Source organism: Sinocyclocheilus rhinocerous, unplaced genomic scaffold (assembly GCF_001515625.1).
Source record: "Sinocyclocheilus rhinocerous isolate Xijiao unplaced genomic scaffold, SAMN03320098_v1.1 scaffold1464, whole genome shotgun sequence".
In the NCBI taxonomy this organism is placed as follows: domain Eukaryota; kingdom Metazoa; phylum Chordata; class Actinopteri; order Cypriniformes; family Cyprinidae; genus Sinocyclocheilus; species Sinocyclocheilus rhinocerous.
This window is the reverse complement of record NW_015643188.1, coordinates 107,479-120,576: the sequence shown is the minus strand read 5'-3', so window position 1 is coordinate 120,576 and position 13,098 is coordinate 107,479. Positions and strand designations below refer to the sequence as shown.

The 13,098-nt window shown below is 38.9% G+C and overlaps 1 protein-coding gene across 1 annotated transcript in view; it reads right to left on the bottom strand.

The window, feature by feature from the left end:
• Nucleotides 1-13,098, bottom strand: part of LOC107757189 (collagen alpha-1(XV) chain-like) — a 65,498-nt gene that overhangs the window by 22,627 nt on the left and 29,773 nt on the right. Inside the window, exons 6-25 of the mRNA XM_016574606.1 lie at nucleotides 12,645-12,737; nucleotides 10,735-10,864; nucleotides 10,513-10,550; nucleotides 10,289-10,429; nucleotides 9,756-9,782; nucleotides 9,045-9,107; nucleotides 8,269-8,337; nucleotides 8,106-8,168; nucleotides 7,804-7,917; nucleotides 5,503-5,556; nucleotides 5,336-5,371; nucleotides 5,062-5,178; nucleotides 4,266-4,331; nucleotides 4,148-4,183; nucleotides 3,918-3,959; nucleotides 3,350-3,412; nucleotides 3,178-3,213; nucleotides 3,010-3,093; nucleotides 2,861-2,926; nucleotides 345-407 (exon numbers count right to left, since the gene is read on the bottom strand). Coding sequence (XP_016430092.1) covers nucleotides 345-407; nucleotides 2,861-2,926; nucleotides 3,010-3,093; nucleotides 3,178-3,213; nucleotides 3,350-3,412; nucleotides 3,918-3,959; nucleotides 4,148-4,183; nucleotides 4,266-4,331; nucleotides 5,062-5,178; nucleotides 5,336-5,371; nucleotides 5,503-5,556; nucleotides 7,804-7,917; nucleotides 8,106-8,168; nucleotides 8,269-8,337; nucleotides 9,045-9,107; nucleotides 9,756-9,782; nucleotides 10,289-10,429; nucleotides 10,513-10,550; nucleotides 10,735-10,864; nucleotides 12,645-12,737 — 1,401 coding nt within the window. The remainder of the gene's footprint in view (nucleotides 1-344; nucleotides 408-2,860; nucleotides 2,927-3,009; nucleotides 3,094-3,177; nucleotides 3,214-3,349; nucleotides 3,413-3,917; nucleotides 3,960-4,147; nucleotides 4,184-4,265; nucleotides 4,332-5,061; nucleotides 5,179-5,335; nucleotides 5,372-5,502; nucleotides 5,557-7,803; nucleotides 7,918-8,105; nucleotides 8,169-8,268; nucleotides 8,338-9,044; nucleotides 9,108-9,755; nucleotides 9,783-10,288; nucleotides 10,430-10,512; nucleotides 10,551-10,734; nucleotides 10,865-12,644; nucleotides 12,738-13,098) is intronic.

Here is a 13,098-nt window from a genome sequence, read left to right as displayed (position 1 = left end):
CACACACACACACACACACAGACACACACACACACACACACACACACACACTCTCTCTCACACACACACACACAGACAGACACACACACACACACACACACACACACTTTCACACTTGTGGCCAGCTGCATAAAAGGCTTAGACTTGTCTTAAAGGTTAGTCATCTGATGTTTTTCGTTAAGACTGATCATAACTTTTTCTTTTTTTTATCAGTTACATAAAAATGTAGCTTGGTCTAATTTAAATAAAAATAAGACTTCTTACCCCTTGGCTAACTGCTAGTTGAGTTCAAAGTTCTTAAGACACAGGCCCCTGCACTACATACACATCTAAAATGAACTTACCTTTAATCCTGGAGGCCCCTGAACCCCCGGGGCCCCGGTATCCCCCTTCGGACCCCTTGGTCCCTGGTGGAATAAAACAAAGTAATTTTGTCACCGCTGCTGTAAGATAATTAACCCATAAAGTAGATTTAAACATTTTCTGAAGTGCAAAAACCACACAAATATTCATGCTTCTCAAACCAAGACTTTCAACTATAATTACTTACATTAACTTAAAAATATACTTAATTTCAGATGCTGAAACACTTACTGAATTCCAGTAATTGTTCTAGTTAAATGTTCCACTGAGACATCACAATATATAGTGTGTTTTTGTGAAGCAGCGTCTGGGTTATTATCTCAAACCGCACGGCACGTTTGGAAGCTCTAATGGATTTATGTATTGTGGCATAAAGTCTAAAGAAGTGTAAGCATTTGACTCTGAAGCAGAAAGCTCTGCTCTGAGGGACCTTTCACAGGCGTAGATGTTTACATGCTGTGCAGATCTCTGTTTATTTCGCTTCACTTCTACTCGTCAGTGCCCGTAAATTACGCAATAAAGCAAAGCTAATGTGTCGTAATTGTTTAAAACACAATTCCACAGGCAACTTGGTGACTTGTTGTAAATAATGCAATTAAACCGCAGTGTGTTTACATTCCTGTGCATTCCGTGTGGTTTTGAGCAGCTATTGTACCATAATCTCCACGCTCATCTTTCTTCAGCATTTCTGTTTGTGTTTTTGAAATAGAATGACAGTAGCTTTGGAATTAAACACAGTGAGAAATATAAAGAAAAATAATAGTTGGAATACTATGGCCAAAAGTACGAGTACAGGCTGACAGCCATATTTTAAGACAATGATAAATGATATTTCATGCTTGTTAAGCTTCTACTGAATTTATATTGAACCATACAAATGACTATACTTTTGTTAAATGTGAATTTTAAATTGTATGCGTTTCCATCTGGAGTTCATTTATTGAGTTTAAAAGTGAACCTTCATAATAATTGACTTCATAATAACTTCTTCATAGTATTGATATTAAAGCAAGGGGACATCCAGAATGGCTAAAGAATGTCAGACAACATTTCTGACATTTCTCACTGTTGTGTTTTTTTTTCTGATTCATTATTAATGTTTCTTCATTCATTGTTCTGTTTTCCGATTCATTGTTGTGTTTTCTGATTAGCTGTTTTTTCTGATTCGCTGTTATGTTTTCCAAATAATTGTTGTGTTTTCTGATTCACTGTTTTTTTCCGATTCATTGTTGTATTTTTCTGATTTGTTGTTATGGTTTCTGATTCGTTGTGTTATTTGATTAATTGTTGTTTTTTTCTGATTCATTGTTATGTTTTCTGATTTGTTTTTCTATTTCTTTTCTGATTCACTGTTGTGTTTTTTTCTGATTTGTTGTTGTTTTTTTCTGATTCGCAGTTTTTCTTCTGATTTATTGTTATGTTTTCTGATTCGTTGTTCTTTTTGCTGATTAGTTGTTGTGTTTTCTGATTCGTTGTTGTGTTTTCTGATTCGTTGTCGTGTTTTCTGATTCGTTGTCGTGTTTTCTGATTCGTTGTCGTGTTTTCTGATTCGCTGTCGTGTTTTCTGATTCGTTGCTGTGTTTTCTGATTCGCTGCTGTGTTTTCTGATTCACTGCTGTGTTTTCTGATTCGTTGTAGTGTTTTCTGATTCGTTGTAGTGTTTTCTGATTCGCTGTCGTGTTTTCTGATTCGTTGTCATGTTTTCTGATTCTTTGTAGTGCTTTCTGATTCGTTGTCGTGTTTTCTGATTCGCTGTCGTGTTTTCTGATTCGCTGTCGTGTTTTCTGATTCGTTGCTGTGTTTTCTGATTCGCTGCTGTGTTTTCTGATTCGCTGTCATGTTTTCTGATTCGCTGTCGTGTTTTCTGATTCGCTGCTGTGTTTTCTGATTCGCTGCTGTGTTTTCTGATTCACTGTTGTGTTTTCTGATTCGTTGTAGTGTTTTCTGATTCGTTGTTGTGTTTTCTGATTTGTTGTTGTGTTTTCTGATTCTTTGTAGTGTTTTCTGATTCTTTGTAGTGTTTTCTGATTCGTTGTAGTGCTTTCTAATTCGTTGTAGTGTTTTCTGATTTGCTGGCGTGTTTTCTGATTCGTTGTCGTGTTTTCTGATTCTTTGTAGTGTTTTCTGATTCGTTGTAGTGCTTTCTAATTCGTTGTAGTGTTTTCTGATTTGCTGGCGTGTTTTCTGATTCGTTGTCGTGTCTTCTGATTCGTTGTCGTGTCTTCTGATTCGCTGTTGTGCTTTTTTGATTTGTCTTTTCTGATTTGCAGTTGTCTTGTCTCATCTGTTGTGTTTTCAGATTCATTGTTTTCAATTCTGATTCGCTGTTTTGTGTTCTTGTTTGTGAATTTTATTTGCACTTCAGGGTTAGCAGGTGAATATGATTAAACAAGAAGATGTTTTTGGTTTGGTGTCGATGAAGTTTACTTAAGCCATACTGATCAGGCCATGAACAAACAACAAGCAGGGCAAGGAAAGGAAAGGAAAGGCTTCTTACCAATGGTCCTTGTGGTTCAAAAATCCCTGAGAGGTTAAAGATTCCTTCAGTGTCATTCAGCATCAACTGAGGGTGGAGAAACAGTTCAAAACAAATGCATTGGAATTAGCATCCATATCCTTAAAAATGTGAGACATTAATGGACTCACCTCATGTAGATTAATGATTGGTCCAGGAGGTCCAGGAGGCCCCGGAGATCCAGGTAAACCGATTCCATCTAGACCTCTCTCTCCCTGAAACACAAAACACATCAATTATTAGCATCGAAGCTGACGGCTCTGAGAGAGATACGCCACAAATGTGATGAGAATACAAACCTTCTGACCCATATCACCTTTCTCTCCCCCTTCCCCCTATGAAAAAAGTCAAAAAACAGCAAAAAAAAAAAAAAAAAAAAAAAAAAAAAAGTATCCATAAATTGATGGAAATATAGATTGACTACATTAATTAAGATCAAGTTTTACAGCCTATTTTGTTTTGTGTATTTACTTGTCGCCCAGGCAGACCAGGAGCCCCAGCCTGTCCATCGTCTCCTTTAGCGCCCGGCTCCCCCTAGTGGAGTGGAGGAGAACTGATTATCATAAGTCTGATAATATTAATATGACATATTAATAATATATAATATAGTTATTCTATGCAGAACTTCTATGAATATGTACAGCTATGTTAATGGTGTTTACGGCAGATTGTTCGTTTGCCACAGATCATGGGAGCAATTATTTTGGAATCTGATTTAGCTGATAACTTCCTGAATCCAACTTCTGTAACTGTGTGTGTTATGTAATTTAAAGCCATTATAATGTGTTTCTACTTTGAATTGCACTATGAAGGAGGTCAAGGCCTGAGATGCATTCACTGACTCTTACAGTTGTGCTAAAGATAGGAAACTTGTGGCTGATGGGGAACACGTGGATGGGAACGGCACGCTTGGAATGGAAACAGTTGTGGAAGAGAGAGAGTGTGTGTGTGTGTGTGTGTTTGTGTGAGTGTGTGTGTTTGTGTGTGTGTGTGTGTGTGTGTGTGTGTGTGTATGTGATTGTGTGTGAGGAGCACAGACCTTCACTGAAACACCTGGAGGGCCAACGGCTCCTTCTTTTCCCTGAAAGTGTAGAGTTGGGTTCATTTAAATAAAAACTAAGGCACCTTTAACACTAGGTTTGCATTCTCTATACGGTGATTCCAGCTAATGACATATAAAATCACATGATAGATGCCATATCTAGGTTTTACAGTGTTGATAGATCATGCCAGATTTCTTTGTGTTTTTGTGCAGATCTCTGTGTGTACCTGTGGCCCTGGAGGTCCTGGGAGCCCAGGAAGGCCCTGAGGATGAGAAAATACATGAGAATGAGCTGCAGTTCAGCTGTGAGAGCCAGAAAGCCTCAGTAAATGTGGATGTACGTACAGGCGGGCCTCTGGGCAGCACAGGTCTGAAACCACTGCTTCCATCCAGACCCGAGCCCTCCAAATCCTGCCGCAGAGCAGACATCGAATGAAAAAAACACAACATTTCCGTTTTCAAAGGCTCTATTCAAAGGCCAAACCCCGAGTTCAGCTCATTTCACTAATTCAAACGCAAGTATCAACTTCACTTTCAAGTGCTTTCAGTTCTTCAGACAAAATCTAATATTAGATAAAGGAGAACATATGTGAACGAATACAAATCTGTACTCCTTTAATAAAATGTGATCCTGCAGCACAAAAGCAGTCATAAGCAGCACAGGTATATTTGTAGCAATAGCCAACAATACATTGTATGGGTCAAAATTATCCATTTCTCTTTTATGCCAAAAATCATTAGGATATTAAGTAAAGATCATGTTCCATGAAGATATTTTGTAAATTTCCTACCGTAAATATATCAAAACTTAATTTTTGATTAGTAATATGCATTGCTAAGAACTTCATTTGAACAACTTTAAAGATGATTTTCTCAATATTTGGATTTTTTTGCACCCTCAGATTCCAGATTTTCAAATAGTTGTATCTCAGCCAAATATTGTCCTATCCTAACAAACCATATATCAATGGAAAGCTTATTTATTCAGCTTTCAGATGATGCATAAATCTCAATTTCAAAAAAATTGACACTTATGACTGGTTTTGTGGTCCAGGGTCACAACTATCCAATAATCACATGTAAATAAACAAATAAATAAAAACCTGTCAAATCAATAAATCTGAAGGTCAGTGAAACACACCATCATGTCAAAGCTGAAGCCTGTTCCTGGAGGTCCAGGGGGCCCCGGAGAGCCTGGCTGACCCCTGGGGCCCTCAGCCCCCGTCTGTCCTGGGAGCCCCGGCTGGCCCGCATCACCCTGAAGACAAAGATCACTTCTAAAGCTATAACAGTCTAGTAATGTTCAGTCAAGTCTTCAAACTCATAACACATCTCTGATCGTTTGCTTTTTTACTCATAATTTAGTGAATCTGGCAAACTGATCTGAAACACCTGTGTGATCCAAACGACATTACCTTTGGTCCCATGATTCCAGGTAAACCTGCTTCACCCTGCCAAAAAAACACAAGACATGTCCAAGACAGCAAGAGAGGACTACAGGAATTAAATAAAGAATAAAATCAACAGACAGTGATAAATACAAGCCTGGAAAAATGCCACATTTTCTAATCAAATATCTTACGTTCTGCCCTTCTTCTCCATCTTTTCCTGGTTGACCGTCTCGTCCATTTTCACCCTAAAATGAGAGAAATCACCACATAAAGACCTCTTGCACTGAACACAATCCCATTGTCTTTTCTTGACTCAGGTGTTATTAGTGTTTTCTTGAGCAGTCGTTCAGGAAAGCTGTCCTGTCAGAGAAGCGTCAGGTTTTTGTGACTGTGTTTAAGCAGGAAACAGGAAGTTAGTAGTAGTTTTGTCATTTCCAAGGCAGTTTAATCATAAATCATAACACATCATCCGAGCTCAGCAGATGAATGTCAGTTCATATGAAGAAGAAATGAAACCTGAACTCCTTCATCTTCACCCTCATCTCGCGCTCCTCCGGGCTGATCTGAGCTCGAGTCACAGCTTTACGGGTCAATGTTCATCTATTAAACTTTATTGGATTAATGCTAATCTGATCATCTTGGGAAAAAAATATTAATTTTAATTTTCACCCAACACAAAACATTTGGGAACAATTACTTCAATCCGGAGGTCTGGATAAGTAGGTCATGTAATGTTTCTCATAACTGTAATAACCCTTCAAACGGTCCAGTAATGGCATTATGACATCTAAAGGATTTTCATTAAGAATTTTATATTTATTTATTATTCCATTTTACATTATGGAAGCAATTCCTTCCAACACAGGATTATATATATATATATACTTTTTTCTTACAATTCTGAGTTTATATCTCACAATTCTGTCTTTTTTATATAAAGAAATTTTAATATATAATATTATATAAACTCAGAATCACAAGCAAAAGAATTGTGAGATAGAAAGTCACAATTAAACCGCCCACCCCCCACCAAAAAGATACATTTTAAAAGTTTTTAAAAATGTTTTATTCATAGTGAAGAAAAAAATGAGATGTGTAAAACAAGATGTAAACTTAGAATTCAGAAAAAAGAACTTCAAGATATAAGCTCAGAATGACCAGAACTCTCAATTCTGACTTATTTCTTGCTATTCTGACTTGTTTTTCTCTGAAATGCAAGAAAAAAATTTAAATCATGATATAAACTCAGAATTGCAAAAAAAAAAAAAAAAGTCAGAATTCTGAAACAAAAAGTCGCAAATTATTTTTTTTCTATTTTTATCCCATGTTGGTAACAAGCTTCTAGAGTACAGTGAAGTAGTGCTTTAGTGCATGTATTTTATTCCATCTGCTAAATAACAGCCCCTTTTACAGTGTTTTTCTACATCACGGAGGACACGTTTCCACACACTGGATTGTGACGTGATGTAGAAGGTTGCGTGTGATGAAGGCAGAAGCGGCCGGTGAGAATCAGATTTCTGTGTCTGGAACATGATGGTTTGAGTTTACCATCGTGACAGGAGCTCTACCTCTTCTGAGTCCAGCTCAAACCCAGAGCCACTAAACCAGTCCTCAATCACCTGCAACACACCTCCATCAGGACTCAAACACACCACATGACCTTCGCAGTTTTGTGGAACACAACAGGAGATGTTTTGTCAAATGCTCGCGCTGTTCCTTTCCACACAATGAAAATGAATGTAGACCAAAGCTACAAAAATGACTACAGTAAATAAAAGAGTATTGTGGACTGTTTTTCATAAACATTTTTGAAAGAAGAGTTTGGTTGGCTTCTGCTCACCGAGGCTGCATTTATTTAAACAAAAATACAGTAAAAACTGTGAAATATTATTCCAATGTAAAACAGCTGTGTTCTGTGTGAATATGTGTTAAACTGTAATGTATTTCTGTGATGCGCAGCTGTATTTTCAGCATCATTACTCCAGTCTTCAGTGTCACATGATCTTCAGAAATCATAATAATATGCTGATTTGCTGCTCAACAAACATTTCTGATTATTAGCGATGTTGAAAACATTAATATTTTTGTGGAAACATCTTATTTTTTAGAACTCTTTGGTGAATAGAAAAGAACAACATTTATTCGAAATATAATTTTTTTTTGCAACATTATAAATGTCTTTATTGTCACTTTTCAGCAATTGAATCCATCAGTTACTATTGAATGCTGTGTATATTTATATGATACTTAAAATTAAATTATTGTATGGTTTAAGAGAAAACTTAAATAATTTGTATTGTCTTTTTTTTTTTTTTTTTTTGGTCATCAACAGTGTCTCCATTCAAAGAAAATCAGACAGTTTATTCATGAGGAATGAGTGTGAGTAAATAATAACTGAACTTTCATTTTCTGAAGAGCTTCAGCTCAGTTAGACACACAGGTCTAGAAGCACTTGCTTGTTTCTCAGTGAATCAGTACTGATCCTCACTCACCGGGACGCCAGGTTTGCCCGTCTCCCCGTCTCTTCCAGGAAGCCCTGGAGGCCCGATGGGCCCCGGATGAGCTCCGACAGAAGGGCCCGGAGGTCCCGGTGGCCCTGGAGGACCCTGATGAGAGTCCAACACAATGTAAATTAACCTGAGCACCAAATTCTGTCTGACAACTCATATGCACACATCTTACACATGTATATAATGACTACCTCATGTCTCATTTTGTTCAGTGTTAAATCATTATTTCGTGTCTCAGAGTTCATTCCGCAGGTACTCCAGCTCCTGTGACTGTAATAACTCACCCGTATCAGCTCTGCGTCACTGTCCAGATCCACGTAGCTCGATCCGGAGCCGTCGATGCCGTCCTGCTCACGGGAAACGCTCTGAGTTTACAGTCAGGCCATCTGCTGTTATGACATGCATAATTATATCAATATGCACATAATAACATGTAATGGTACATACCGGATACTTGTATGTTCCTGCAGGTCCGGGAGGTCCAGGCGGCCCCGGGATGCCCACACCAGGATCACCCTAAAAACATGAGTGGATCGCTTGCTGTGATCGGCCCAAATTCATCATGTTATTATAATCTAAGCATTATAATCCGTGAACCAAACCAACCAGCTACGAGGAGAATCACAACATCACAAACTTTGATTTGAAGAAAAAAAAGTATTGAAAATTGGACAAAAAGACAAAGATAAAAGACTGTGAAATTGATGGTTTTGATGAGGGAAAGAACTACAATCCCATGAAGCGCTGCAAACAACATCAGCGAATTAAAAATGATGGAGAAATATCAAACTATGCATTGGATTGTATTTACATTAACAAAATATTTCAAGTTTATTGCAAAATATGCATACATGTATACACATATTTAAGCATTTTTATGATTTGTGTGAGTGGGCGGAGCTAAAGAGCTCTTTTGGCCTCACCAAGACTCTCTGATTGGTGGAAGTTTTGCACAGCATCATGGGTAATGTAGCTTTTCATCACAAATTCTGCTGTTAAACGCTATTTTAAATATAAGTTGAAATAATGTGGCCTGATGGCATCCACAAAAGCATATACCATCGGTTAACAACCTCGGAGCTCATAATAGGTCTGTCTTTAACAGTTAATCGCTAAACATGGAGAAAATAAATGCAAATGTTACTTTTGAAACCTGACTGTCACACTCTATAGGTTTATTAGGCATGCTATTATAAAGCATATTCAGCCAGTGTGTGTCATACCTTGTCACCTTTGGGACCTGGATCTCCAGGAAGGCCCGGGAATCCCGGAGGTCCAGCCTCTCGCTGAACGTGACAGAAAGAGAGGAAAACAAAGCAAACGATCACATTCATTCATTCATTCACTGAAACATCAGCATGTATTCCTCTGCTGTGGTCAGGAACGAGTAAAATACACAGCCTATAGCGTGCACAGAGTCAAAACATCAAGCTACTGTTGAGTAAAACCCCAGCGTGGTGCATTAAAGGCTTGATGCTGACGCTGAGTTTGCTTTGCTGCTGGTTCTAGGTTTGGTTTGGTCATATCCAGCTCATGGGACTTAAAGCTTGCATTTCACAAGCATTTCCATTTCTGTTTCCACATCTGAGGCTGCTAGCAAAACATCTGTTGCAGTTTCACTTCACATCGAAAAGCAAAGCTTTCACAAAGGCTATATATCATTGAGAACAATATAAAAACTAAAAACATATATCAATATACACTAAAGTTTGTTTTTTTAATGTTTTTGAATGAAGTCTCTTCTGCTCACCAAAGCTGCATTTATTTAATCAGAAATACAGTAAAAACTGTCAAATACTGTATTATTACAACTTTTAAAAAGCCATTTTCTATATGTGAATACATAGTTAAACTTTTCCCCCCTAGTGTTTATTAGTTTAAGACTCTCATATCATATATATCTACACAGAACCTGTGCATGAGAAGATACTCACCGGAGCTCCATCTTTCCCTGGATCACCCTGTAAGAGCACAAATTCAGCATTAATACAGCATATGTGTCTATCTGTCCGTTTCTTGTCCTCTGAGATGTTCTGGAAACAGCTCATTAATGATGTGTGCGTGAGAGAATAAATGCTGCTTCAAACACCTGCAGTGCCAGATGCCACCAAAAACTCTTCTTTCATGATCAACGCTTGCAAAAAACGAACTAAAAAACATCCATAGGTTTGCAACGCTCCGCAGCACATATTAACACTGCTTACCAGCAGCAAAGCATTGACTGTGCAGCCAATCACTGACTCAATCAGCCGTTCACAAGTGAAGCTCAATAATGATGGGATTTGCCAAAGACAGAATCAACTAACCACAGAATGATCTGATCTGATTCTGAGCGATTCTGAGATACTGAGCCCTTCTGAACAGTAGTGTATATTATAAATAATTTAGCTTTTCAGGTAACTGTAAAAACAAGGCAAAAGTGATGATTTGACAGCGATTGTTGAAGACGCTGTTCTGGTTTACTCACAGGCCGGCCGTCTCGTCCTGGTTCTCCAGGCGGTCCCTGTGGGCCCCGGGGCCCTGGCTCTCCTGGTGTGTGTGGAGCGGCGGGTCCTGGAGGCCCCGGGGGCCCTCGCTCTCCTTTCTCTCCCTTCTGCATGGTTATGACCTGAGAAAACACAAGCAGCAAATACAGTCAGCTGTAATCATCACGAGAGAAAGCGTGAAAGAAGAAAACCGAATCTGACTCACATTTCTGTCCTGAGAAGCTCCTTCTGATCTGATCGGCTCTGCAGTGACAGAGAAACACAAAAAAATCTGCATAAACAAATCAGATGAAAGCTTGTCATGTAAACTCTGGGCTCAGGAAAATATCAGAGGACTGCTGAAGTGAAAGAGAAGACTGCTGTGGATTCAAAAACAGCAAAGTGAAAGACAGGAGAATGATCTGAAGACTCCTGTGAACGCGTTCACCTTTCGGACCGCCGATGATGATGATGTCCTCTCCAGAGCCTTCCTCCAGGTCCTCGTCATCTGTCTCAGTGCTGAACGAGGGAGATTCAGTAGGTGGCGCTCTCATCGGACCGGACTCCACATCCTCCGACTGAACACCGAACAACCGAAGAAAGCAGAGGGAATAAAGCCTGAGCATCACTGAATCAGTCAGGAGCAGTGATCTCAGACCCTGGCACATCAACACTTCATGCCTTTTGCCCTTTTTAGGTCTTCATTTAGATAAATATTAGCATGTATCATTTATATTATAGATAAATAAAAAGAAAAGAGAACATTAATTTAAAAAATGAACCATATACACTACCAGTCAAAAGTTTTTTGAACAGTAAGATTTTTTACGTTTTTTAAAGAAGTCTCTTCTGCTCACCAAGCTTGCATTTATTTGATCCATAATACAGCAAAAACAGTACAATTTAAAAATATGTTTCGTATTTAACATAACTGTTTTCTATGTGAATATCTGTTAAACTGTAATGTATTTCTGTGATGCGCAGCTGTATTTTCAGCATCATTACTCCAGTCTTCAGTGTCACATGATCTTCAGAAATCATTCTAATATGCTGATTTGCTGCTCGAGAAACATTTCTGATTATGTTGAGGCTTGGTGAGCAGAAGAGACTTCTTAAAAAAACATTAAGAATCTTACCGTTCAAACACTTTTGACTGGTAGTGTATATGGTACACATGGCCCAGTAAAACGCTCTGGTGAATTATAATGCCTCTAGCAACAGTCAGCCCAGTGGTTTTGTTGGGCTGTGATATAAACTAATAAATGTGTGTTTGTCTCCCTCTGCTGGACAGAGCCGTGACCGTCAGGACGCTCTGACATGATCATCAACATGTCATCTCAGCTCTAAGTGTTCTCCTAAACAGCAGTGGAAGTTCTTACGTAAGAGTTCAAACCTGTTCCCAGAGCTGCTGAGACAAACCTTCACTCATGGAGAGAAAGAGCAGGGCTGACCTCATTGCTATGGATGATGTCATCAAGCTTATTAACTATGCGCACAGTGATTGGCTGAGAGGGGAGGGGCCTCTGTCAGTCAGTTCATCACAGAAATATTGTAAATTGAGGCATCATGTGGCCATATTCAAATAAAGATATTAAAACAAAAATGTTGCCAAATTTAATTAAAGATTTTAAAATTGAAATGTCATATTCAAATAAGGATTTTAAAATGTAAGCTAGTGTCACTAATTAAGCAAGTATATGTTCATCGTCAGCCTCTTACATGTCTGCATCTTGTAAGCAATTAGTGGATATGCATATAATCAGCCTTTTAATTAACAGACTAGAATAATCGTGGCTGATAGTGAGACGTGCAAACGTAGAAGAACACCAAACTGGACACAAGAACAGCTGTTACTTCTTGCCCAACTTGTACACGAAAAGAAGAACATAATCATCATATATCAAGAAATGATTCTAAAATGTTTATGTTCTGAGGTGGATGCTTTGTGATTCAGTCTCAGTGAATTACAAGTCCTCTTGACTAGCCCTAACTGTTCACAGATTTAGGAGCTGGTTTCAGCGCTTTGTGAAATACTCAAACATTTAAGAGTCCTTCAATTAGGACTGACAAACCCATTCTTTTTAATGAAAGAGTTTCTCCTAAATCAGCACGTCAGGAGCTACTGTTAGCCTTAAGATGTTTTGTGAATGCATTTCAACACAGTCAATATCACTTGCTGGATGTGAATCACTTAGAGTGTTATTATAAAGACAGTGTCTATAGGCATAGATGATAAAGAAAAGCTACTTCAGCTTCAGAATAACATTGAGAAATAGGACACAGAATATAATCAGCAGTGATCAGTTTCCTCCCCGTGACCCGTCTCCACTAGCGTGAGTTCAGTGAAGTGTCTCTCACCATCACATATTCTCTCTCCTCAACCACTTTCTTGACCTCGTCTGGAGTCTCCGTATCATCGTAGATGTCGTCACCGCTGCTGTATCCAGACGCCTGGAATCACATGCTCAGTGTTTATTCCCTGATCATTAGGGACTGACTGTGTGTGTGCGTGTGTGTGTGTGTGTGTGTGTGTGTGTGTGAGTGAGTGAGTGAGTGAGTGAGTGAGTGAGTGAGTGAGTGAGTGAGTGAGTGAGTGAGTGAGTGAGTGAGTGAGTGAGTGAGTGAGTGAGTGAGTGAGTGAGTGAGTGAGTGAGTGAGTGAGTGAGTGAGTGAGTGAGTGAGTGAGTGAGTGAGTGAGTGAGTGAGTGAGTGAGTGAGTGAGTGAGTGAGTGAGTGAGTGAGTGAGTGAGTGAGTGAGTGAGTGAGTGAGTGAGTGAGTGAGTGAGTGAGTGAGTGAGTGAGTGAGTGAGTG